Source organism: Drosophila grimshawi, unplaced genomic scaffold (assembly GCF_018153295.1).
Source record: "Drosophila grimshawi isolate 15287-2541.00 unplaced genomic scaffold, ASM1815329v1 contig_1369, whole genome shotgun sequence".
In the NCBI taxonomy this organism is placed as follows: Eukaryota; Metazoa; Arthropoda; class Insecta; order Diptera; family Drosophilidae; genus Drosophila; species Drosophila grimshawi.
Genome location: NW_025062891.1, coordinates 827,827 through 855,672, shown reverse-complemented (window position 1 = coordinate 855,672; position 27,846 = coordinate 827,827). Strand labels below are relative to the sequence as shown.

Here is a 27,846-nt window from a genome sequence, read left to right as displayed (position 1 = left end):
CGCAAAGGATTAGTTGGCATCAAACTAAGAAGCTTTATAGCTTGTGATGTGCTCAAAGGATGCTAGTTGGAAAAAAATCTTTAAAGTCTATCTTATACATTTTTACTATCCACACAAAAGTTGAACATTGCTGACATTTTAACATTAATACATAATTTTTTGTATAAATAATAACAAATTTATTGATTGCTTACAATGTGGTGCAGTAGTTAGAGTGGCGCCATCTGTCCGCATCTAAGCGTAGGCGATCGTGCTTATGGCGCTGCTGTTGCCGCCACCTATGGGCAGCGATAATGGCGTGCGCCATCTGGCGGTCAGCAACATGCGTTGGCAACATTTCAGCTGCACACAAAAACATTTCCATTTTTCGTACGCTTAACATTCTGTTATGCACAACTTTGTTGTTGCTGCTGTTGCCATACACTTTGCGCGATTTTCGTAGGAAACAAACAACAAAGAACAGATGTTTCGACTTTATTTTGGGAAATTTAATTGCTTTGACAGAATTTCACTTTTCAACATTGGCAATTTTTTGCCTTTTCTTTTTCTCTTTTTTCTTTATTTTTTTGGTTGACCCCACTTAAGAGCACTTTGCAATAAAACAAGAAGAAATATGTAATTTCATTCACACTTTTTTTCAGCACATTGTTGCTAATTTAATTTGGCAACGATTGAACACAGCCGGAAATATGCGTCCTCACATTTAATTTTGCATTACGATTTAAATTTAATTTATTACGAATATTTATAATAATTGATTTGTATTTAAATTGAATGCACACGAGCGAAATTATTGAATATTGTGGAGGATCGGCTGGGGATTGGATTGAATCGGATCGAAATGAAAATATGTCTGTGCACGATATTTCCTACACTTCACTTTACTGGCGCAGAAAATCGCATATACATCGAGAATGTATAATTATAAATAAATGTTCTATAAAAAACGCTTTTTTGTTCGTTTGTTTCGCTCTTGTTTTGTTGTTGTTGTTTTTGTTGTTGTTGTTAGTGTTGTTGTTGGCGTCGTGTGTGTAAATGTGTGAGTGAGTTAGTGTGTGTGTGTGTGTCTGTTGGTCTTGTGTTTTGAGCCATTTTAATTTTAGAGGTAACCCAAAATAAATAACCAACCATTCCGCAGAACGCGGCCAGAAGCACCTTTTCAGAAAAAAAAAAAACAAAAACAAAATAGAAGAAACAAAAATAAAATCCTACCAAACAATTGAAAATACTGTTTGAAATTGCAGGTGGCAAAGCTCCAATGCCACGCCCCCCCCCGCCCACCTTTCTGTTCTACAAAATATATTAATATGCCTTCGAGTTGGGTGTGCTTGATAAGCTTTTCGAGTTAAGCGTTTTTAAAGCGTTTTAATGGGATTTTCATGCGAATTGCGTTTGCGTTCTGCGAACTTGGTTTGTAGAAAGGATTTGCGGCTTGGCTTTAACTTTCACTCTGTGTCTGACTCCCAAATCCAAAACGCAATGTTGGAAATGACTGATGGAAGTGGCAGGTGAAGCAACCAGCAGGCGAAAGGCGAAACGAGCCTGGAAATCGTCAAAATGTACAAGGCTAATATTATCTTCGGCTAATGACATTATAATGGGCCTCGAGCAATCTTCTTATTATTTACTTTCGCTACAAAAAAATGAGGGACTTGCAAAATGATATATCTATATATATATACATATATACATATATATAGGTAAGTACTTATTCGAGCTAGACAAATTATTCGACAATCAATCGAGCTAAAAAGCAATTAATTGCTCAGGATGAAGAAGGATGAATATGAAATGTATCAATAGCTAGGCGTATGTTTGCCATCGTTAACAAATAGTTATCAGTTGGAATACATGTTTTCATTATATGCAATTCTCATATCAAAACAATCTTCAATCAAATCACATCACTCGCTGGCAACAGCAACAGCAAACTCGCCGCGCTTTGTTATCGTCTATCGGACGATGAATGCACAACAATAAATCGAAGCTTAAAACCGCATTTGTCACACAGCAATTAATATCGATTGGTTTAACTGCGTTTTAATCGAACGGCTGCGACGCGTTTGATTGCTCGTCCGATGCGCTAATAAAGCTCTTAATTCTGGCCGATCGCTCGAAATAAATCGAAAGGCCGAGAGGCGCGCGCACACACAGTGAAATATATTTTAAAATTAAAGCAATTTTACGTATTATTTTTGGTTTTCTCTGTTTTTGTTATTGTACAAGTATTTTCGTGCCGCAGTCGAAGTGTATGTCTGTCTGTGTGTGTGTGTGTCTGTGTATGTGTGTTGTTGCTTTGACTACCGATCTCCTTCAACTAAAAGAAAGGAAATCGGCTGCTGATGCCTGAGCATCTGTTTCTGTTGCTGCTGCTGCTGCTGCTGATGATGTTGCTGCTGCTGCTGCTGCTGCTGCGGTTGCTGTTGATATTGCTGCTGTTACAGTTATTTTGGTAATGTTGCATTTGGAAATGGAAGTGCGCGGCGCGGAGATGTGCGCATGCTATTCAAAATAAAATATATCACTTATTTTTATAAGCATCACCCGCAAAAATAGGTGTAGTACATAACAACTAGTTGCATTGAGGCCGCACAACAATAACAACAACAAAACAAAACAAAACACATTCATGTACTTAGTCAAGGCGAGTCTCTGTTTAGACTTTCTTTGCCAAATTGCAGGTCTTTGTGTGTGCGTGTGTGTGGGTGATATTTGAATTATTTTTAAAATTAGCACACAAGTAAAAATATCAATATTTGTACATACATTTTCAATATGCACGAATTCTATGGAAATTTCAACAAGGAGTTATTTTTAAACGTTGCCCGGCATCGACTATTGCCGCTGTGTCTGTGTGTGTGTGTGTGTTGGTGGAATGTGGCAAACAGACGTCCAAAAACAAATAAAAAAGATGCGTCTGTTTATTATCAAAATCCTTTTAACAGCGTCAAGTGATTTGCTGCGCAAAATGAGCTTTATGTATACACAGAAAACTGTACAAAATGAAAAACAGCAGAGCTCCACACAATATTTAATTCAACGCTTTGCCATTTGAACATGTTTAGCCAGGCAATTAGTACTTGCTAAAGCCACCATTCGCATCCCTTGACAACAAAAAAAGAGATCCAATTAAGCGTTGGTCATGTGCAGGCATTACAATTCATGCCTTTTGCATGGCTTTCTGAAAGTCAGTTGCAACTTTGGCGCCTGAACGTATGCTACACTCTGCCGCGAATAAAAGTTAATGCATTAACGCGAAATTCAATGAGCTTTACACAAGCAAACACACACACTAACTCACACACACACACAGATACACACACACACTCACAGACACACACACAGACACACGCATATACACATTGCACGCTTAATTAAAGGCGCAAGGATTCATGTAGACAGGCATTACTGTCTCTCTAATGGAGCGACTGACAGCTCTCCAGTCTATTACTACTTGCGGTTCATATCTAACGCAGCAGCAGCGCGCACACACACACACACACACACACTTAGACACACCTCTTGTGTGTATGTAAGCGTAAAATTTTATTGAAAGTGATGAATTAATGAGGCGTTAAATGAATAAATGTGTGTTCTCTTGCCGCCCTATTGAACCGGAAGTTACCCCAACAACAACAACAACAACGACAAGAAAATGGCGTAAAACCCTCAAGCACTCAGTAATTTTACCGCTTCCCCCTCACACCACCATCCCCGGCACACTTCGCACTGTGAAACTAACATAATTATTTAAATTGAGTTTCACAGAATTGTAGAATTTGTGTCCATATTTTTGGGGTCTGCGTATTTTGTGTGGTTTTTGCCACGTGCACAGATTTATTGGTTTGTTAACTTAATGTCCTAGAAATGTATATAATTGTAAATACAAACTTACCTTTAAATTATGGCTGCAGTCCGTGGAACTCCCGATTCAAAAATTACCAATCTGCAAGTGGTAAAAAGACAGATATTTGTATTTTAATAAACTAACTTTAAATTTAATTGACTCACATATTATTTAAAAATATACTACGAATCAGTGAGAAGTTATCCTAACTTATCTGTGGCGTAGAGTTTACAATTTTAAAATTGTCTAATCTCTGACCAGAGTTTAATAAAAATAAAATCTTTGCTTAAAAAAATCTATTACTCAAATCATCATCAAAATTATTTACTCATCTGTGATTTAGAGTATGGATTTTTCATATTTTCTAAGCCCAGTCTTCAACAGTCTTTCATTTTATTTGAAACATATAATCATTTAATTGGCTGGGTATTTCTTTCTTTGCATGCATATTGATATTTAGCAAACAGAGCCCATTAAAAAATTTAATTATAGCCTTGTATACAAACGGAAAAATACCCATTCGGGCAACCACTTAAAAGACACTCTGCAAATTGTTCTATTTGAAGTCAACAATGCAATTTTTATACCCTTGCAGAAGGTAATATAATTTTTTCGATTAGTTCGTTGGGGGGTTCTTCGACCTTATAAAGTATATAGACTCTTGAGTCGACATGTCTGTTCGCCTTTCTGTGTATTGCTATACAAACTATTCGATCATTTTTAAAGCGATATTTTTGAATATAGGCATATATTCACTTTATTGCTATTATTGTATGCACATGACAAACAAAAATCATAGGAACTGGACTACTATTTTATATAGCTCTCATAGGAACATTCGGATGAAAGATAAGTTCTTGTATAAAAAACTTTTTTGGTAACATATTATGAATAGTTAAAATTTAGGCAACTAATCTTCAACAATCAGACGGTTATTTATAGTAAAAGTTAGTTAAGTAAGTTGCCTTATGGACTACAATGATTAACAAATACACACCTAAAGATTATGTTATAAATATCTTGAGAAAAGCTATAAATAAAAAAACTAATCTAAAAAAAAAAAACTAAAACTAATAAAAGAGTAATCTGTTGTCAGAAAAATGCAGAATTTTAGTCAGGTCTGTAGATAAAAATAATCTCAACGCAGATTAAACACTTACATATGTATAAGAAGTATATATATATATATATGTATATAGGTACTATATGCCCTAATGTTTGCATAATTTAACAAATATCTTTATGTGTGTTTGTTTTCTTTTGAGTTCTTGGCTGCCGCCTGTTATTGATGATATGCCAACGAAATGATTTTCATGCGCACGGCACGCGTTATTAAAAACCAATAACTTACACAGCCTGTCAAACACACCCACACACACTCATACTCATACTGAGTTAAAGGATAACGCGATTTTATGCTATAACAAGCCATTAGCACCAAGAGCTAAATCGAAACGGAATCCCAAAGTCGCACCAAACCAGGTGCCAGCTAGTGCCAGGCACGCCAAAGAATACTCATTGACACACCACTCAAACACACACTCAGACACACACACACGCTCACATTTATGCAAAATGGACGAAAATCAAAATCAAAGAAAATGCAATTTAGGTTTATGAGCTTACAGTCCAACTAAAAACAAAAAAAAAAAAAGAAGCCAAATAAATGTTATGATAGATACCAATTTGTTTGCCATTTCGAATATGGAATGTGAAAAGAGGTATTCAATAGAGTCAGGGAAGGAGGGCGGGGCTGTGGGCATAGTGGAGATTGGCTATCAAAAATGCAAGCTGCGTGCAACGCGGTGTCAATCACTCTAGAGCTATACGTTTGCCAGTTGGCCCAAGACACAAGTTGCAAGTGGCAATGTGGCAAGTTACCACATAGTCAACAGTCAACAAACAGCGCCGCATTGCATTTCCGCTGCGACAGATAACAACAACTGCAACAACAACAATTGCAATAGCAATAGCAATCAGAACTTGGTATGCAAATGCAACCAACAACCAACCAGGTTGCCAACCGGGCTCTAAGAGACCCAACCCAAGGCACATTCACTTCGTGACTCTGGTCAGTTGTGTCGCGCCACCAAATGGCCAACTTCAGTTTCGCTTTCGCTTTTGCTTTGTCTTTGTCTATGGCAACTTCTGTTGGCGAGGTGCACTCAACTAGTTGTGCGAATAGATAAATGCAATCTGTAAGATAGACGTATTAATTACTTAACTGTTTGTGTAGTTTAATTAGGTGATATAATAAAATGTCTTAAAGAGAGTGCGAACTAAACTAGCAGTTAAGGGAATTCTGCTTAGTTTAGTTACTCGCTGTATCAAAATTACTTAAAAAGAGAAATTAAATCCACTTAAAAAGAACAGAATGTGATACAAAACTAAACTAGGCTCATTTAGAGCACTAAATCTCAATAGAGTTAAACTATGAAATCATAAATAAATCTGTTAAATATATTTAATCGAAGCGTTTAAAATAAAGGTACTGAAACTATCAAAATTTCCACCTGAATCCACTATTTAAACATAGGTTTCATAGCCTAATTTGCCCTCAAATTAATTTTTTTATTTAGTTATGTAAGATCTATTCCTATATTTATTTTTTTTGGGCTGTTACAGTTACTGAAGGCCCATAAAAAATAAAAAAATCCCCAAACTCGAAATTGAAATCAGACTTAAGACAAACGACGCCAACAGAAATTGCTTGTTTAATAAAAAATATTTTTTGGTTAACAAAGTATGAGTTCTGATCTTTCTACAGTTAATAAATAATATGTCAAGGCTTATGAATATACCTCGACAATACTTTCGAATATACCTGGACATATTATTGATTAACTGCAGAATTTTCATCCAGATAAATTTTAAGACTTTGTCTTTAAAGTTTTGGCTTTATTAATTATATGTTTTTGTATTGCTATCGAACATTTATATTGATTTTCACTGTTTATGTCGATAAAATGTAATGAACTTGATCTGCGTATGGCTTACGAGAATATACTTTCCAAAATTTGAAGTCTCTTACTTTTATAGTCACTGAGATAGGTACTTTTTTACAGAAGACACACAAACAGGGCTCAATCGACTCAAGCGTTGATTGTGCTCAATAATATATGTATTACGAGGAACCAGAAATGCATTCTATTGCCTGAATGTATGTAAATTTGGAAATCATATTTATGCGCCTTTCTTAATGATGCTATACTGGAATCAATTTCAATTTAGTTTAGTTTAGTTACTCATACTTTTTAGGGTATTAATTTAATGTAAGTTGGCTTTCCTTAATGTGTTTAATTGACCTTAGGTAATTGCCAATTAAATCTATTATCCATTTATATATCGTACATGCAAACAGGCTTGTAGTTTCACACATAGCTTAAGCTGTAGGAGTATTATTAGTCCAAGACTGTTAAATCGTGTCAGACGCCCCTCGCTTTGGCATTTAAAATGCCAAGTGAATAAATTGCATAAATTCATAAGCATTTTCATGTATATTGTCCTTGAAATGGACGGCCGCAACGACTTGTGGCAAGTGTGGCGTTTGACTGTGAACCCGTCTACGACTTTGGCACTGTGCCTGTAATTGATAAACCATGCCTCCCCCAACGCCGCCCCCTTGCTGGATGTCAAGCGAATACAAGTGAATGCCGTTTGAATTTGTAATCGAGTTGAAAATGTCGCCGGAAATGGTCGCAAACATAAAACCAAGCAAACCCAACAAATACAGCTGCGAATGGCGACAGTTGCATTTGGCTTGGCTTGCTTGTACTTTGATTAGCAGCAGGCATTTCGTATTTCGAGCCGAATACAAAACACACAGCAAACGCCACAAGGTATGCAGCACTTTTGCAGCAAACTCACAGAGTCAAACAGAGAGCCACAGCAACTACAAGTCTCGATTTATATATATGTATTTGTTTTGCCTGCTGCTTTTTTTAGTTGTTCGCTAATTTTAGATGGAAAGTTTAAAGTTGAAAGCATTTCCGCATTGCATGTTGTTCGTACTGACGTCACTGCCATATTCAAAGGCTGGCGAAATTTAATTTATGCAGAAAATACACCAAAAACTACCACGATAGTTAATTAAAAATTCTGCTGCATAACTCACAGGCGCATAAAACTTAACTCAAACATGTGAGTGAGTTGCCACTGAGCAGAGAGCTTTGAGTGAATTGCAGCCGCATCGGAGAAGCTTTGGTCTTGTGAGTGAGCACTGCAAGTGTTGAGCACGCCCCCTGGCGTCAGCGATTGCAAGTCAGTAGCGCACAAGCTGCAAGCCAACCCCCGTTCAAGTTCAATGCAATGCTGTCCTTGACGGCGTCGACGTCGACAGCGACAGCGACGCCGATGCCTATGCCCGATGGAATCGTGTGACAAGCTCCGATAAATGTGGCAACGGGCAGCGCAAGCAAAGGTGGCTATCGCTTTTGCGTAATTGGGGCGTACCATGTGGGCGCAACGGTCAGCACCTGCACTTGAGCAAGGTGAGAGGTGAGAGTTTGCATGTGTGTGTGTGTGTGTGTGTGTGTGTGTGTGTGTGTGTGCGTGTTTCTCATGTTTTGGCATGTAAAGTGATTGCGTGAGTAATCCGCAAAGGTAAACAGTATAGTGAAAACTGCAAGAAGAGCTGTGCACGATTGCTAAATGCTCTGTAATAAACGAAAAAACAAAACACATATTTTGGACAAGCCAAGAAAACTTTTCTTTTAAATTCAATCATAAATCTAGCTCTTGTAAACGCAATTTATTTTAATCAGTCTTCAGCACATCATCTAGTTGAATTACAATATCCAACTAGAGCATATAGAGACAATTTAGACAGTCATTATTTGTCTGTGCTTTTCACGTGCATGCAATTGAATAAGAAATAAACTAAAGCGTTTAGCGCTTGTCACTTTTGTTTGTTTGTTGTCTAATTAGTTTACGTGAAACGTGAAGAAAACTTGCACAAGAAAATGCGATTATTTGTTTGAATGCACCTATGACAAAGCTAAAAGGAAACAAGCCACATCAAACATGCTGTGCATTAATGATATAAAAAAAGGCAATTTTTCTTCTTAATTTCCATATTAATTGCTAATTTACCTATTAAAAAATATACAGCACTCTCGTTAATTTGTTTTGTTTCCGAGAAGAATTACCGATTTACGTAATACAAAATTATTTAAAAAAAAAAACATAAAAATATCTACAACTAATTAAGATATACAAATATTTTTAATTGAGCCATTGTCAAACAAATTTTAATGACTTCATTTTTCTTAGCTCAAACCAATTCATCCTAAATGTGGCACTGCAATATATAGAATTTATTAATGTATATGGCAGACTAATAAATACAGATTGCGAATTTTTGATTTATATACTATTTATATGAGTATGAATGCAACTTGTTGTATACGTGATATTTCATTAATAATCACGAATAAGCAATTTAAGTGGCATCACATGCAAAATTGATATAAAAAATAATAAAAACCCCTCAACTTGATATATATGTAATTATGTATGCAGGTAAATATGTAAATACATATTTACAAGACTACAACAATCACAAGTGTTACACAAACAACAAAATAAACAAACAACAAAAGTCGCAAAATAGTTTAATCAGCTCAGCAAATAGAAAAAGCGCCCAGATAAATGTCACCCATATTGGCAGCTTTGTTGTTATTGTTGCGTGCTCATTATGCTGCACATGCTCGCGGCAGAGTCAACAACGTAACTAAAGTCACGTGTAAACATTCAAAATGTTGTAAATTGGTATTTATTGCAAGTGAGAAATCGAGCAGAGATGAAGATACAAAGCGAAATTGTGCACAAACACACACACACACACACAGACACGCACACGCGCGCGGTGATAGAGAGTCAAACGAAATGAACAAAATGTGATAAACAGAAAACGACGAAAAGTCAACAAATTGCGAGTTCAACTGAACAACAAGAAGCAACAACAAATATGTATACAAAAACACACACGCAAAGATTTGTTTGCATGTACGAGCCGGAATCCAATTAGAATAATGCCTACAGCTTTCTCAGCGAGCAGAAAAACACCAGCAAAAAGAGAGCGCGAGAGCGAGCAGTTATCTGCAATGCTGGTTGCATAAATGACATCACAACAACAACAACAACAACAAACCAGCCGCTGCGCAGTGCGATAACAGCGCACGAGAACAACGAACGAGAGAGAACCAAAGAGATTGAGAGAGTCAGTGAGTGCGAGCGACAGAGAGCGCACGATTCGTGTATGACATCAGCGTGTGCACGATTTGTTAACAGTTAATCGCACGATCATTTGGCTCGCCAACAGCGGGGTGGTCGGCGGTGACAGAGCGGCTGGCATGCTCGGAAATACTTAAGAATCAGTTTTGGGGCTGCTTCAGCGGCGACTGCGGCTGGTGTCTCGTTGATTGGTTTGTGATTTATTCTCGTGTTTCTGTTTTGGCTTTTTGCTTTTGTTTACTTTTATTCGATGCTTCTTAGCACGGCTTTTATTTTTTGTTAATTTTTTCGATATAAATATGAACACGTGCCCAAAAATGGAATGACTTAGAAATTTATTTGACGTGTGTAGTTACCTCCTGTTTGTGCACCACGGAACGTAGCCCAACCACCACCACAACAGCAGCTCCACCAGCAGCACCACTTATTAAACATTAATTGACGCTTCATTTGGCGGTTGGAAACGCGTGAAATCTCTTGAGAACCGGTTGCTTGAACCAATGTTTGACTTGCCAAAAAGACAGGAAAAAAAGCCAAAACCAAAGCGCAAATCATACACAACACACACACACACACACACACACAACACACACACACACACACACACACACACAGCGCCTTGGTTAACTGTCGAGTCTAATAATTTTTTCGTTATTGATTTATTTCCTTAGCTGCTTTATCAAATCTCAACTTCTTATTGGGTCTGCTTTTTTTTGTATCTTATTTTTTCACACTTTATTGTCGTTTTTCTTTTCTTCGGTTCCATTTTTTTTTTTGTTTTGTTTTTTGTGTGCCTAACATTTTGCTTGTTGCCCATTAAGCTGTGTGCCATAAAACTTTCGAAGGAATTCCAAAATACATATTTTATTTTTCATTTTGTATTAAGTTTTTTTGGTTTTTTTTTTCGGTGTCTTTTCTGCTTTGACTTTGGATTTGGCCAAGTTGACACCTTAATCACCTGGCCGCATTTGAAGCAGACAACTGAATTCGCTTAAATAATTATCTCTGAAGATGAGCATACATATAACATACAACTATTACAGCCGCAGGCTTGTTTCTGTCTCTGTTTTAGATGCGTCATACAGTTGTTGTTGTATATAGTCATCGATTGGAGCTAAACAATGGAAAATATCAACTTGGCAGCATATCTTAGAATTGAGTATTAAGGCACACAGAACTTTTATGGATTTCAAGGTTAATGCGAGATCTTTTAGCTTGGCCAACAGTAAATATCGTTGGTTTTGTTTTGTGTATACACTTGATAAATAATAACATTGTTCGTTCAAACTAAAATATATTTTGTTTGCATATTTGAACATTAATCTCGTACTAAAACAGTAAACAGCTTTTATTGATACAACTGTTAATCATCATAAAAATAACAAAATAAATATTATGCTTTACGCTATACACCAAATTATACAACTGTAGTATATCAATAGGCTTGATATCTGCCGATGTCAATGCACTTTTGGTGAACACATTTCGGCATTAATTCATCTATAATTGTATATTGGCGGCGATTGAGCTAAGAATAGTTCTCAGGCAATACGTCTATAATCAAAAACGGCTTAGGCAACTGAATAGCCATGGGTAGCAACAGTCTTGGAATATTTATCAGTGCCAGCATATTATATACTAAGAAGTCAACTCAATAGACTAGATAAAACTGAGATAAAGAATCCTCAATCACAACTAAAATCTCCTTAGGCAAAAACAAGAAAAACATATTTAGAACACTTGGAAAGCATGTTTTAAACATAACAATAGAGTTAGGGTTAATGGAAATGCTATAGACTCGGCAGGGGGCACAATGGATCAAACAGGTCGATGTGCTTGATTGGTTTCTGCTTGTTCACTTTGCAATGTGTTGATTTGCTCAATGAAAGCAATTAAATCAAGAGGTCCCAAAGTGGCCAGCGCAAAAGATTTCAGTCTCCAGCGTCTACAAGCCAGGCTAATGATCTCAAGGCTAACTCAACGCATAGTTGTTGCTTGTGCTGATTAATAATTTATTCATATATAAAAATGTTTGCAGAAATATTATTAAAAATCATGAATCTTAACACACAATTTTGCACGTTAAATATTTATTTAATTAAAATTATGTATATTATACAAGCAAAATAATTTTTTTTTGTCTCTTTTGTTATACCCTGTTACTTTTATGTTTGCTTAAGAGGGAGAAACGGCCGTCTAAATATAATTTGTTATTAATATCATTTTATTTTAGTCGATTTTTCGTGTCGAACTTTGAGAATCCTTTTGATAAGCAGTTGCTCTTATTATGCGTATAAGTCTATTAGCAGTATTGCCTACAGTCCAATACAATACAGGGTATGTCGCCGTCAATCAGCTTCAATTACCTGTTATTTATTTCACAAATGGCGTTGTACAAAATGATTATCAAGCATAAGAGTATTGAATTCGTTTGGCCAGATGATTGTTCTGTTTTGGTCAAGTGTTTGTGCCACAAAAGGCTCAAGAATTGAACAGCAAAAATAGAAAAATATAAACAACAACAAAGTAAACAACAAATTGATTTGCGCTTCAATTAAATCGCAATTACTACACTTGAAACAACTGCTGAATTTGCGCATAGCTTTAACTAATTAAAAGTTGCGCTTCAGCTCGGATTAGAGAACTTCCAATTGTTGAAGTATATATATATATATAATATTTAATTAGCCGGCAGCGCTAAAGAGCACAAACTTTTGTCGCGTCAACTTCAAAGGACTGCAAACCATGCCATAAAAAAAAAATGAAAATAAAGTAGAAAAATAAAGAAGAGAAAATGCTGTTATAACAAAAGGAAAACCAGCGTACAAGCTGCTCATTAAATGTATTTAAAAGTCATGCGCAGGCCAACGTTGCGTATGAGCGATGCGGCTGAGAAACAGGCTATAGGCTTTGAAAGTGGGGTGTGAGTGAAGGAAAAAGGCGTATTTAGGCGTTTTGTGTGGTCGCAAAAACAGCCACGCAGGTGCCGCACTCCCACACAGTCTCTCGCCGCAGGTCATAATTTAAAATTAAGTAAGTTGCATTTTATGAAAATTATTATGTTATGTTTAGGGACTTTACAAATTGTTTTGCATGATTTGAAGTTTGACCCGTCGATCAATGTGGCATTTAAACAATGCCTGTGCACAAAAATTTGGCAAATGTTATTTTAAATATGCTTTCCATTCACAAAATAATTATGAACTTTTCAACTAAAATATGCCAATTCTCTCCAAATACTTTAAAGCCTTCAACAGTTCTAAAACTGAAATTCAAAAAGCCATCTGCAATGAATTGGTTTATTTGTTTGCTCAAAACGTATACCAATTGGTAATATACCCGTTTGAGACCCTTAAGGGTAAGGGTATATGTGTATCTCTCAATATGTGGAATTATAGTTAAGCAGCTTAATGAACCATTTGAGACTTTCACAGCCATCATAATGATGTGTGCGATATTATGGCAATCAATGCCACAAGTGGAACAAATGTTTTTCGTTTGATTTTTTTTTTTTTTTACAACACAACAAATTCGGCCAGCTATAAATGTAAATGACCTACGTTAGGTGGTTCGCAAACAGCTAGAAATAAGTTGAAATTTTACGATAGACGACTAAATTCCTCACAGTTCACAAGCTCAGCAAACCTAAATGATAAATGGGACACATATTCCAAGCAAATAGGCTTCGCATCATGGGCAATATCCTAGGCAAATAGGCCTATGCCTCATACATACCCTACGTTAACGACTTTGAAAACCCGTTCCAACTAACTGGCCAAGTAGCCAAAGCCAGCGAAACACAATTACCCTTGGGCTCGAGAAGCGGCCCAAAACGAAACTGCAATAGCGTTGTGGAGACACCAATGATAATGATCTTGCAAAAAAAAAAGAAAAAAAAGAAATCACGCAAAACAAAAAGGTAACAGAAAAGCGGACAAGTTTCGAGATAAACAACTGATTCCAAGTGCTGCTGCTTGGGGCTAAAAAAAACACTCAGCTCTCTTACACACACACACAAGAGCTGGGCCTGCTGCACGGGACTCTAAAAATAGCCAGCGCTTATTAGAAAAGACTAAAAATAGCTGCAAGTTGATGCGCGTCGCCGTCGCGTTGTGCAAATAAAAATACAACAAAAAAATAAAAATAATAATCGTAGTAAAAGAGACGCTCGAAAAGCAGCGAATAATGTGATTGGTGCACCAGACACTAATAAATTTAGAGGTAAGCAAACCCATTGGTTGGGTACAGTGAACCGAACTCGCCTTCGCAAAGAATTTATAGCAATTTTAACTGTTCTTTATGCTTAAATTAAACACTTTACTTTAACTGAGCAGTTTTTAAGATACTCGTGTAATACTAACACAACTGATAAGGATAATGTTGCGAGGATGTGAGAAAAATGAGAGGACAATTGGTGCGATATATCATCTAAGGGTATAAGCTTTTGAACAGATGTTTGCCACATTAAAATATTGATATCTTAAAGTTGAGTTACTTCTGCGAAATGAAGCAAGTTTTTAAGTAACAATTGGTAGTTCATTCAGTTATATATACATATATATTATATTTATGATATATTTATATCATCCAAGGCTCTAAGATTTTCTACAGCTGTTTGTCACATTAAATGTAGGGTATCTTAAAGTTGTGTCTTGCCTGCGACAATCTGCCCTGCAGAGGAACAGTTTGCTTAGTGGATAGTTTCTAGATAACTGTTGATATTAGGTTATCTTTCCGCAGATGATGACCTGTCTAAAATTAACAATTGTTTGTCCTTCTAAATGAATAAGTCTACATAGAAGTTTGCTGGTGAATATTTTCTTTATTTCTTTCTTAAAGTATTTTCGCATAGTTACACATTTTGTACTTAAGAATATTCTACATAATTTCGCCACAAGATGCCCGAAACTTTTTTCTCAGTCCAAAAGAAATGAAAGTCAGCATAATTTCAAGCAATTAAGTTAAATTCCACTCGTATTTTGGAGATATTTGCACGGCAAACAGTTTGTGGCCGAGCAAAAAGAAAAAATGCTAAGATCAACCAGGGGAGATTTGGTGCGGGGCTAAAGGGGTTGCCGAGTAGGAAACGAAATCATACAATTCCAAAGCTCGTAACGGATGCCATGGTAAACCCAGTAATTCAAATAATACAGGTGGCAAGAGGAGTGGGGGGTGGGGGCGGTTGGTGTGGAGCAACAACAATAACAACGCCACTTCAAACAAACCAGCAATGGGAGCAAGCAAAAGAAACAACGGCGAAGCCACGGTATGCAGCAAGAGAGCAAAAAAAAAAACAACAAAAAAACCCAATAACATAAAAGCTAAAGAATTTCTGCGCCAAAAGGATGGACGGCGACAGTGACTCAAAAAAAAAAAAAAAAAAAACTATGGGGGCTGAGTTCAGCTGAGCATGTGTGTGTAAGTAGAAAAACCCGCTTACAGCAGCAAAAACGGCGGCGTCGGCAGCAACGCCAAGTGATGACCTTGATAAGTTTCACACACAAACGCACACATACACACACACACACGCACACACACACAGAAGCTGCCCACGAATAAGGAAGGGCTGCCAAGGAGCACACGAACAGCCTTAGGGGGCAATGAAAAGAGGCCCGCGCGCAAACACAGCCAGTGTTGTTTAGTGTTTTTGCTGTTGCTATTTGCCATTTGCTATTTACAAGAAAGGGGAGCACAAAGAGGTGGGCGCAATCGAGAGTATCACACCACAATCGATGGCCGAAGAGCGAACGCGCGCATGGTGAGTTTCCCCATGTACGCCGTCTCTCTCTCTCGCTCTCTCGCTCACTCTCACTATCACTCTCTTTTGCATCAACAAGTGTCTGCTGCTGCTGCTGTTGCTGCTCCTGCTCCTTACTCAATTTGTTTTTGTGTGTCTGTGTGTGGCGCGCTCTTTAATCAACAGCGCGTGGTGAGCTTTTTTTTCTTCTTCTTTTTCTTTCTTTCGTTCTCGTTGTTGTTGCACAATGTTGTACAATTGTACATGTTGTACTTAATATACTATAATATACATGTGAGTGCACACACATATTATCGTGCTCTGCGTTTTATTATTGAATTTCTTAAGTCGCCTGCTGACGCATTTGAGAACCACCCCTTTCCACTCCCCCTCCCCCTCCCACCCATCAAGGCAAATGCCTTTGCCGAGGCACTTTCTCTCTTTCTCGGCCATTGGCGCTCTCTCAATCAGCTGGCAATCAGCTAGAAATTCAAATTCAATTAATGTTATTTAATAAATTCGCATGCAATATTGATATGACAAACAAGCGTTTGCTTATGTACACTCAACGAATGTGTGTGCGTATGTGCGTGTGTGTGTGTGTGTGCGTGTGTGTGTGTGTGTGCGTATAGTAAGTGGAAATTTTTTTGTATTTTTGTTTTTTGTTAGCCATTGGGAATGTGGTGTATGCAGCAAAATCAATGCAAAAAAACTTCAGCAGCCGCAGTAGCAGCAGCAGCAGCAGCAACAAAAATGATCGTGCAACGTGCCTGAAATTATAAAATACAAATCAACGCGGAACCCGCGAACAGAAAACCGGCGCTGCACTTGCTTCCAACTGCTGCCTGCTGACTGCTGCCACAAACAACCGGCTCAGATCAACTGGCAGACAAACGGACGGACGGACAGACGAACGTCTAGTTTGAGTTTTGAACGACAGGCGAACACAAGAGACAACCCATAATTAATCAGACTGCCAGGTAACATTTTACAATGTCCAATGTACAGCCAACAACAAATTGCAAATTCCAAGCAGATCCTTTACAACAGCAACAACATTAAAATGTTTATAGTTGTAGTAAATTTGCATGTTTTTTTTTGTTTTTTTCTCAACTTACTCTTGAAATTGATTTTTTAGAACTACGACGTTCTTTCACCAATAAACAATAAATATATATTTTTTTCAGCTGCACACACACACACACACAGCAAAAAGTGTTGAAATACATGTGTGAAAACAAGTTTTCAAACATTAATTCGCATATTTTTACAAATTATATTAAAGCTCATACATAAAGACAGAACAATAACAATAACAAAATAACAACAACAACGACAAAATGAGGAACAAGCATTTTGTTTTCGTGTACTGCGAAAACTTGTTTTACTTGTAAAACTATTTAACAATTGTGACTCCAAAACCAAACAGTAAATAAAATTAGACACAAGAATTCATAGGTAAATAGAGATTAACATAGTAATTTTTATTAATAATACTACAATTAATTTACCAAAGACTAGAATATGATTTATTCAAATTTGAATTTGAATACTCATTAAAAGCCCATTTTTTTTTTTATAAACTTTGAATAAATATATAGTTAATAAATATATATGATTGTGTTGGGATTTAAGTTTCTTTGAAACTTGGTAAATTAACTAATATTTTTTCAGCTAAAGTTTATTTGGGAGCTCAGATATTTAACAAATGGCTTTATTAATAAGCAAAGCTTAGTAAATGTCTATCTCTGGTGCTTATCACTTCGAAGACAACTTAATATATGAGTAATACTATCGGCAGATAGTTGCATCAAGTTTTAGACTGCGCATGGAATCTGGTTGATAAAAGCATGACTAAGTGTGCCTTTACACATGTATATATGCATGCTTACACACATTTACTTTTAAGCGCAGCTTTTATGACTTTTATCACATCATTATATGCATGTGCATTATAAGCAACTACACCGCAAAAACATTACCAGCCAGACAATTAAAAATACATTAAAATTCAATAGCCAACTATTAAAGGCAACTGTAATAATAAAGAGAATTAAAAAAAAGAACAAAACAGAAAGCAATATATCTCATTAATACAATCCGAAAAGTGAATTGATTGACATTTGTAGATTTCGTGCAGTGTACGCTAATCAAACGGAAAATTTGTATACTTTTGTGTGCAAATGAATAAATTACAATAATCATAATAAAAATATAAAAAAAAACCCTTAGTTGTCAGCGCAAAGTTATAATTTAAGTTACATTGTCATTACATATGAGTGTTTGTGTATGTGTGTATGTGTGTGTGTGTATATATTCTAAATAATATTGCTGCTCTGGGTTTTTTTTCACTCATATGAGTTAACTATTGTAATGCATGTGTGAGTGAGTATAAATCTGATATAAATATATGAATAACAACAAAAGTTTTACTTAATCTAACTTAGACGTGAAGAGAACACCCCCATTTATATATATATATATATATATATATATATATATGTGTGTGTGTGTGTGTCAGGCTTCGCTGAGAGCGAATTAAAGTTCGTTCTTCGCTTACGCACAGAAGAAGAGCAGACACGAAGGCTGCCGCAGTCGTGCAGCTTACGAAGCGCAGCTTGCACAAGAGCAGCTTCAAAGTGACATTTAGAACACTAATACCAATGCACTCGCACACTCTCATACACACACACACACACACATCTTGTTGTCTGCACTACACACTTATAAACGAATCAGAACTGAGCTGTGTGTGGGGAAATGTCGTTGATCCATTGCGTTTGGGCAATTTATGATTCTCGTTCTTGTTCTGCTATCAGTGGACGCTATCCGGCTACTGCTTGCTGTGAGCTTGTCACTTAATTTGATGTACTATGTTGCAATCAGCGTATACGCATATAAGCACACACACACACACACACAAACTTAACTTGGGTTTTTTTTTAAATATGCAAAACAAACCTATTCAAGTGGATGGACAAGTTTTAGCTAGTGCTGATAGAGCAGTTTGCGCTGGTCAAGCACATAACAACAGAGATAAACAACAGAGAGAGAGAGAGAGAGAGAGAGAGATAGATAGAGAGAGGGAGCGAGAGAAGAGAAAAAAGGAGAAGAGTTAGTTGAGAAGAAATCAAAATGCAGTCTCAGCCCATAGTGAGTTCGATAAAAATAACTTAAAGTCGCCTGCAATCAATTTTAAAATAGACTCTTGCGAATGGAAAAATGAAGGAAGAATGTGGTAACTAAAACTAGCCAAAAGGCAGGTAAGAGAAACAAGGCGATTCTCAACTTACCGCTGCGCTCCCGCGCCGCACAAGTTCAAGGCCAAGTGGCCACGGTGCCTCTCCTCTCTCTGCACTCTCTCTGTCTCGCTCTCTCTCTGTTTTGCGATTTGCGAGCGTGTCTGCGTGCGGTGTATCTGTGTGTGTGTGTGTGCTTGCTGTTTTTTTTTTTACTTTTTTTATGCGCAATCGTTTGCATGCGAAAGAACTTTCGTTTTCAAGTACGCCTCCTCTGCGTGTATTTCGCTTTTTGTTTTATAGTGTTGCACTCTTGTTGTTGTTGTTGTTCTGCTTCTCTTTTTTGTTATTGTTATTGGCAGTTTTGTTTTGAGTGGGTGGGTGTCGGGAGCACGCGTGGTGAACAAAGGGGAACTCGCACTTGTTTTTAACACGCGCTAAATTTTGTTTCTTTAACAAATTCACAAATATATATATATGTATTTTTATATTGTATATGTGTATGTATTATTTGCAAGACTCCACTCAGCACTCGTGCCAGAGGCTGGCGGCTTTGTAAATTAATTAACAACACTCACACACACACACAGACGCACACACGCACACTTGGTCATATCAAGCGAGCGAGCGCGCGCCGAGATAAGCAAAACAATTTATTTGCACTAAAATTTACTTTTTGCACGCTGCTGCTGTTGAGGAGCTGCTGGCGGAATGTCGGGTGGGGGGTGGAGGGTGAGCCAAATTCACCACATACACAATCAGAGTGGAATTCACACACACTCTCTCACACACACACACACGCAATCCGACGTAAGCGCACGTTTCGGTTACAAATGATGCCCAAAAAAATATTCTGTAATTTTGTCCACTTTGTCAATAGACACACGGACACGTTGACAATTTGCGCCGCAATTGCATTCAGTTAAATTGAATATATATATATTTTTTTGGATTAGCGAGCGCCAACGAATATTAAAGAATTTAGAAACAACCAGAGACAACGAAAAACGACGACACCGCGATTACGAGGCGCAACAACAAATGGTGAGTGTGGAGAGAGCCAACATGCCAGAGTTGCCTGCTTATCAATATTTTCTTACCCCAAAAAAGCTTATCGGCAGTGTTAGAAAACGCAGTAAGGCGAGCACATATAAAAGAAACGCGGTTTTTATTTCTAGCTATATTACACTTATGTTGAATCGAATTTAAAGCATAGGCAAACTGGCCTTTAGGGCATCGAACTCCTTGCGATCCAGTGGTTTGATATTGGTGCCCGAAAAGGGTGCCTTGAATTCCACATCGCGATGTTTGTTGACCAGAATCTTTTGCTCTGAGTATATCAAATTGATTTGTTGATTTATTTGCTCCTGATCTGCAAAAATAACTCATGTATATACATACAGATTATATATACAATATATGTATACCCTTCTTGAGCAGCTGTATTGCTTGTGCTCGTTTCATTTTGACCAACATGCTGCCAATTGTTATCCACACTTTTGGCTCATCCGATTTCTCAATCAGTCGCAATGCTTCCCGGGTTTCCTGGCGCCGCCTGTCCATTACCGTCAGCTCCTGCTTGTTGACCAGTATCTTGTCGGCCAGCTCCTCTGTCCTGGTTATTATTTCAATACTTTTGTCTAACTCGGCTTGCGACATGTTCTCAGAGAAGCAATTAAAAATGCCGACGAAACGTAAACAAATCGTGGCAGGGTGACCAAAGTTGAAGATAATATTTTGTCTTTTTTAATACTAGATACTGGTCACCTAAACAGCTGTTTGGAGTCTTTAAGGGGTCACCTCTTAAACAGCTGTTTGCTTCTGTACGCGCCAAAATGTATTTCAAAATACAAATTTCAATTTATTTTTCAATTATAGCATACAAAACACTATTTTAGTGCATACCCGATTAATTTGTAATTTATTTCGAAAATATATATAATTGCCATGAACGAATAACAAATCTTTAACCGTAATCGAATAAAAACATTTAAAGCTCCATTAAAATTGAGCCGCAATCAAAATTCTCAACAATTTCTAATGTTTGTAGTGAGTAAGATGATTGATCATCTCGTAGAGCCACTTGGGCTGATCGTGCGGAGCCATGTGACCGGCATTCCGAATCATAATCTCAACCAGATGTCCGGCATGCTTCACATAGCCAGCGATCTCTCCATCAATGCGCCAAACCTCTCGTGGAGCGGTCCTATAAACATCCGAGCCGGGAAACTTAAGCTTCTTCAGATAGTTGCGGGTCAGGGGATAGGCTACAATGATGTCCAATTGGCCGCTATAGATGCACACCGTGTAGTGGCTGAGGAGTTCAGCTATCCAAGGTGCCACACTGTCCATAACATCCTTCATCAGAAACTTCTCCACCTTGTTCTCCTTGTCCAGATCATGGAACGTCAAGTTGCCCACATGAATAGCGCGACGCGTGGCGCCCGCCTGCAGAAACTCACCAAGTTTGGCATCGGCCGGATCTGGATGGGTAACCAGATAATTGTAGTACCAATTGTAGCCCGTCAGATTGCTAAAAAGGGAGCCATTGGTCATGTCGCCATTGATAAGGGAATCAAAGACGTCAAACGCGCAAACCATGTCCTGTTTCGCAATGCAATCGGCGCCCTTCTGCTCGGCAGCGTGGAACTGCGCCAAGCCGTTGTCATCGATCAAGCCCAGCTGATACAGATAGTCGCCGTACTTGAGCTGATGCACTGGATCGGACAGTCCGTTGCCAATGGCCACGCCCTTGAGCGGCACATGGACACGCGCCTCAATCGAGTTCTGCACCTTGTGGATGTGATAGGCGAGAGCGGGCACATATTTGCCGGCATACGATTCACCGGTGACCCAGAAGCTACTGCTCCACCCGAACAGCTCGTACAGCTGCATCACAGCTTCGTGCAGATTGCGTCCCACATCCTGTTCGTTGCGCGCATAGCCCTCGTCGTGATCCGTGAAACTGAACCCAGTGCCCACCGGATTATCAATGTAGATCAGATTGTGTGTCCTGCTCCAGGTGTAGTTGCGCTTCTGCAGCTTGCCCTGCTCGTCCAGCTGCAGCGGTCCGTTCTCCGTGAAGAGGCCAAAGAGCGAGGAGGCGCCCGGTCCGCCCTGCAGCCAGAGCACGACGGGTGCAGACTCGCGATCCGTTTCACTGGGGAAATACCAGAAGAACATGTTCGAATTGTAGCCCGTGTCCACAGTCAAATATCCGGAATAGCTCTCAACGCCTTGGAATTGGTCGCCAAGAACACGAGCCATTTGCTGCACCTGCCGCTTGGGCAGCGAATCGTCCTGGATGAGCGGGGTGAGGAAGAGCGGCTCGCCGGGGTCGACGCCATCCTCGTAGAACTTAAAGCGCGGATACGGATTGATAAAGCTGCTGCGATAAGGTTGCTCAGCAGCAGCAGCAGCGCCAAATGCGGCAGCAACGCCGATAATTAACAGCACGCAATGAATTGCGTTTTTCATTGTTCCAGACTTGCACTTTAGCTGTCTGCGTATGGGGAATGTATAGTTTAATCAGTTCGGTATATTCAAGTTTACTGTTTACGCCCCACTTACCCCTTTTGCAGATATGCAAATTCAGCACTTTTACTTCTGCTCGTTGTGAAAATAAAATCTCTTCTGAGCCGGCAAAAATTGTGTTGCAATCAGCAACAGCAACAAATGTTTTTTAGTCAAGTGAACCAGTTCGTGATTTCGCACTGGGTTGTCCAACACTGTTATCGATATGAATTGCAGTAGTGCTTTTGAAGCGGTTGATTTGAAATGAATTATTAAAATGGACTGAGAAGGGAGAAATTCAAAGCGAAAACAAAACATTTATGGTTAGCTGCGAATTTAGCTTATATTGGCATATTCTAATTGCTAAGCACAGTTGTTAATTTTCCAAGTTTGTTGTACAAATAATATTAAAGGGCAACAAATAATTTAAAGTATCCTTGGGTAGTTCAGCAGTGAACTGTTTTAATTGAAAAGTGAACTAGTGAGCAGTTCGTGCAATCGCAATGCTATCGACTAAATCGAAATCAGCTGTTGAATTTAAACAAAACAAGTTTAAAATATCTAAGATAAGAAACTATTAAGCAAAACTATCAAATAAATGGCAACAGTTGTTAAATGGTTAAGTGCTAATGACAACTACAAACATGCACACACACAGCGTGGGCAACAACTATCAGTTAAAGCAAATGGGAACAAACAATGCTGATAAAGATGAGTCATGGGCAGCGACGCCGGCGTGGGAGCAGCGCTGCTTCGCTATTTGTTGTGGCCTTAAAAATTGAATTGAAGCATTACCGTTTAGGCAACTAAAAGTGTTGGACGGCGACAAGGCGAGCTCTCTTTTTGGAAAAAGCGGCAGTTACACGTACATGAAATAATATACATATATATATATAGATATATATATATATTTATCTCACACTCCCACTTCAGACAAAAAACAATGTTCGATTTCAACTTGGAATTTGCGCGTGGCGGCGCCACCTTCACCACGGAACTGTTTCATCTACTGGCCGCGGGGGGCGTTAAGCAAAACATTGTTTTTTCGCCCTTCTCGATTCAGGCCTGCATTGCGCTGGCCTTTGCTGGCGCCAAGGGCGATACAGCGGATGAGATTGCCAAGGGTATGCGTTACGTGTCCAATTTCCCCCCCGAGGTGGCCGAAACATTCCAGTTTGTGCTGCAAAAGTACAGGAATAGCCCTCTACTAAAAGTGGCCAACAAGATCTACGTGCAGCAGGGTCATCCGCTGAAGGCCGGCTATGAGACGAGCATCAAGCAGGATTACAACTCGGAGGCGGAGTCCATTGACTTTGCACTCAACGATGCGGCGGCCAAGTCCATCAACAGTTGGGTCAATGCCAAAACAGAGGGCAAAATCAGCGAACTCGTCTCCGCCGATAGCTTCAATGAGTACACCCGTTTGGTGCTGCTCAATGCGCTGCACTTTAAGGGGAACTGGGCGCATAAGTTCCCGGAGGCGAGCACCGAGGAGGATGACTTCTGGACGGGCGAGGAGCAGAGCATTAAACTGCCCTACATGAATCAGAAGGCCAAATTTGGCTATGCCTATTTCGAGGAGCTCAACTGCACCGCACTGGACATGCCCTACATGAATTCCGATTTATCGATGCTGGTGCTGTTGCCCCAGGAGCGCGAGGGCCTCAAGGAGCTGGCCGAGAAGCTGAAGAGTGTCAATCTGGTCGATTTGGCCGACAAACTCGTCGTCGAAGAAGTCCAGGTCAAATTTCCCAAATTCAAGGTGGACTATTCCGTCGATCTGGGCGACAAACTGAAGCAGGTGAGCAATTCTCAATTTATGAATACAAATTCTTTTCTTTATTTTTTTTTATTGACACGTCGCTAATCGCGTCTAATCAATGGAATTTTCTTTCCTACTTATTATTTATGTCGCCTATCTTTGTGAAGTACTTTCGCTCTGAGCTACAAATTATTTTGGTAGCTTATCTTTCAAATTAGACACAGTAAAAACGGTTAGTCTGTAGACGAATTTCTGTTTTTAGCCCAGTTTTATTATGCGAATATGTTTGTTAAGAGAACTCTGAAATTATAGTATAATTTTAGACTTCAACTTTCCCTTGTTTAAATTTGATTTGTAACCATTTTGCGCAAATTAAAATGAACTCATCAGAAATTCCCATTTTTAGAAAACTTTTAAAATCATGACTAAAAGGGTATTTCTTAAAACCCGTATTACTAAAGAAAAACAACTCAAACAATGCAGAATGACATAATTTTATATATTATATACGGCAAAATTATATGTGGCAAATCTTATCGCTGCCATTGCATCCTCCTTTTGGAGTGAGCTCATCAATATTGTGGTATTTAATCATTGTTTATTTTTATCGATTTGTTTATTTATGCAATTGTTTGCCGCATTCTGCTTTCTGGTTTTTCAGCTGGGCATCACGAAAATGTTTAATGATGGTGCCGAATTCGATAATCTGCTGGAGACGCCTGAGGGACTTTTTGTGTCGAAGGTGTTGCACAAGGCGACGATTGAGGTGAACGAGGAGGGCACCGAGGCAGCTGCTGCCACTGGTATGATCATGATGACGCGCATGATGATGTTGCCGCTGCAGTTCCAGGCCGATCGTCCCTTCCTCTACGTTATCTGGAACAAGAAGAATATCGTTTTTGCCGGCGCCTTTGTCAATGCGCCAAATGCCAATTAAGATGTGCAAAGCAACCATTAATTTATAATTTGTTACAGCATTTTGTTTTTCTATTAAATACAAAAATTCAAAGCATATTAATTACAGTTTTTATTTTATTATTTAAGCGTAAGCTTTAAATTGAAAGTACTTTAAATGGGCAGCACTGGAAGAATGTAGCGCACCCAACTTCAAGTGAGAGCGCAATTAGCGCGCAGCCAACATCAAGCGTGCTCCAAACTTGAACTAGTTCCAAAGCAGAACAAACGCAACTCGCAAAAAAAGAAGGGACAACAAATTGTATATATAAAAAACAATGCGGGCTGAACGATTGCCAGTCGGTCAAATAAAGCAATGTCACTGCGTGCACTGAGGAAACGCGATACTCAATTAAGCACCAGCAGCGCCGCCAGCAAAGCCAAAGCAACGCTTTTCAGGAAAGCCAACAGCACCAGCAGCAACAACAACAACAGCAACAATAATAATAACAATAACAACAACAATTCAGCGACAACGTCACCGAAATTTAAAAAATCTTTAACTGTGAGAGGCGGCAGCAGTAAGCAACTGTTAATCCAGCGTCAGCTGCTTGGACGCGCCACATTTTCGAATCCAGAATTAAGGACATTCCACAGGACCACTGCCAATCACCTGTTGCGCAGCAAATCGGAAGGCGATGTCAAAACTTTAAATCTGGCTGGCAAACCAATTGGACGCCAAGCGGCAGCGAGCGCCAAGTCGGAGGTGTGCCTCCAGCAGATCAGTTCGCACAGCTACGAGCCACAAAAGACGCGCATCCAGCCGGATAAAATGCTGGGCGGATCGCGTTCGTTGCGCGACTTGAGTGGCGATGATTTGGAGCATTCGGGCCGCGGACCGCGACGGTTGAGCGAGTGCAGTGGCAGCATGATCAGTGGTCGGCGCACCAGCTCCATGTTCACCAGTTCCATGTCCGCCAGCCAGATGATGTTCGCCTCGGCCCCCGTCGATCCCAATGCCCCACTGCGTGTGCCAATCATTGGGTATGAGGTGATGGAGGAACGTGCCCGGTTCACCGTTTATAAGCTGCGCGTCGAGAATCCGGATACGAACGATTGCTGGCTGGTCATGCGACGCTACACGGACTTTGTGCGGCTCAATGGCAAGCTGAAGCAGTCATTTCCCCATGTGAACCTGGTGCTGCCCAGCAAGAAGCTATTCGGCAACAATTTCAATGCCGTCTTCCTCGACAATCGCGTCCAGGGACTGCAAATGTTTGTCAACTCGATCATGGCCAATGATCAGCTGCGCAAATGCAAACTGGTGCGGGAGTTCTTCTGCCTGGACGAGCCGCCCTCCTACTCCGAATCCATGGAGGAGTGTCGTGTAAGTGGCAGTGGATACAGTCTGTGCTCGATATGCTGTAAGGCATTGCAAATTTGTTAGCTGATATCTGATTATGATAACAATGTTTACTGTGGCTGCCAATTTAATGCTGGCAATTTAACAGAGTTTATCTAGGTTTTTCATTATTCCAGTAATCAATGTAAAAGAATCCCAATTTTATTATTCTAGTTAATCAATAAGAATAGGAATAAAATTGTTAATTGTTCATAGTTGTTAGGTGATCCATGATAAGTAATAGTTTCTAGGTTTCACAAATGCCAGTGATTACTGTAGCAGCATATTCAGTGTGAATTATTGCTTACCTGGAAATCCAACAGAGGTATTTCTATTTACTAGTATCTATTGTAATTTTAAAGCAAAAGTCTTGAACAAATATTCCATTTTTATCATTCTAGTTAATCAATAAGAAATTTCTTAGTTAGTCTCTTAGTTTTCACTAATACAAGTGTTTACTGTGGCAGCATATTTCATACTTATTTTAATTTATTGTTCTAATTTTGATCTAGAAATCTAATTGATTTATTTATTTGTTATTCATCTCTAGTTATTCACTAAGAAAGTATCTTAAACTAACCCATTTCCTCTTTCTATTTGTCCAGGCAATATTTGAGGCACAGGAGGAGACCATTGTGCACCTGAAGCTGCAGATCCAACATAAAAACGATCTCATTCTCAGTCTGCAGCAGAAGCTGCGCGAGGAGATGATCGAAAAGGAGCAGCTCCGCGAGGAGTTTAAGTAAGTTGCATTTAATAGTTATACGCACATTGAAGATACAAGATACATTTCTATATATTTTCAATTGCAATCCACAGAAATATCAACCTGGACTGCTCACATTGCTCCTCGGCAAACGATAGTATGACCCTCAAATAGTTAGGAATGCAATCATGACCAGGAATGAGCGTGTGTATTTATTGGTTATTATGCTGAGCATAATTTTATAGTACACTCGACGAAATATCACCCAAGTGCATATCATCAAATCAGGCGCCGCCGTAAGGCTCACCCTCAACAGTGCTTTAGTATTCAGCTGATAAGAAAGCCCAAATGAAATACAAATATTTTTTAATATATATACAAATGCGGGTCTCCAACTCGTTGAACATTTTAATTTAGTATTAGCACAACTCAATTTACAATAATAAAATCTACAATTATATACGATTATAAAGTGCTGATCTTTGACAATTTTATATGAATATCTATATATA

The 27,846-nt window shown here is 38.8% G+C and overlaps 4 protein-coding genes and 1 long non-coding RNA gene across 6 annotated transcripts in view; 2 read left to right on the top strand and 3 right to left on the bottom strand.

Moving 5' to 3' along the window:
• LOC116805100 overlaps positions 1-19,534 on the bottom strand; it is a 49,200-nt gene extending 29,666 nt beyond the window's left edge. The window contains exons 1-2 of one of the 2 annotated variants that reach the window (XR_004365024.1): positions 19,112-19,534; positions 3,896-3,946 (exon numbers count right to left, since the gene is read on the bottom strand). This is a non-coding gene — a long non-coding RNA (uncharacterized LOC116805100). Of the gene's footprint in view, positions 1-194; positions 532-3,895; positions 3,947-19,111 lie in introns of those variants that run through there. The other variant, XR_004365025.2, reaches the window with a different exon arrangement.
• A 674-nt stretch (positions 19,535-20,208) lies between these two features.
• LOC6559242 lies at positions 20,209-20,734 on the bottom strand. The gene is made up of 2 exons (XM_001986900.2): positions 20,485-20,734; positions 20,209-20,429 (listed from the first exon to the last, which is right to left on the bottom strand). The coding sequence occupies exons 1-2, from the start codon at positions 20,714-20,716 to the stop codon at positions 20,263-20,265; spliced, it is 399 nt and encodes a 132-aa protein (XP_001986936.1). The 5' UTR covers positions 20,717-20,734; the 3' UTR covers positions 20,209-20,262.
• Positions 20,735-20,977: 243 nt separating this feature from the next.
• Positions 20,978-22,763, bottom strand: LOC6559241 (venom serine carboxypeptidase). The gene is made up of 2 exons (XM_001986899.3): positions 22,628-22,763; positions 20,978-22,559 (listed from the first exon to the last, which is right to left on the bottom strand). Exon 2 carries the CDS (start codon positions 22,532-22,534, stop codon positions 21,095-21,097), a length of 1,440 nt encoding a protein of 479 aa, XP_001986935.2. The 5' UTR covers positions 22,535-22,559; positions 22,628-22,763; the 3' UTR covers positions 20,978-21,094.
• A 513-nt stretch (positions 22,764-23,276) lies between these two features.
• LOC6559480 (serine protease inhibitor 42Dd) lies at positions 23,277-25,350 on the top strand. The gene is made up of 3 exons (XM_001986898.3): positions 23,277-23,435; positions 23,504-24,371; positions 24,994-25,350. The coding sequence occupies exons 2-3, from the start codon at positions 23,514-23,516 to the stop codon at positions 25,267-25,269; spliced, it is 1,134 nt and encodes a 377-aa protein (XP_001986934.1). The 5' UTR covers positions 23,277-23,435; positions 23,504-23,513; the 3' UTR covers positions 25,270-25,350.
• Positions 25,351-25,462: 112 nt separating this feature from the next.
• Positions 25,463-27,808, top strand: LOC6571043 (sorting nexin-16). Its single transcript, XM_043216462.1, has 3 exons — positions 25,463-26,613; positions 27,234-27,370; positions 27,448-27,808. Exons 1-3 carry the CDS (start codon positions 25,603-25,605, stop codon positions 27,506-27,508), a joined length of 1,209 nt encoding a protein of 402 aa, XP_043072397.1. The 5' UTR covers positions 25,463-25,602; the 3' UTR covers positions 27,509-27,808.
• Positions 27,809-27,846: the final 38 nt, after the last annotated feature.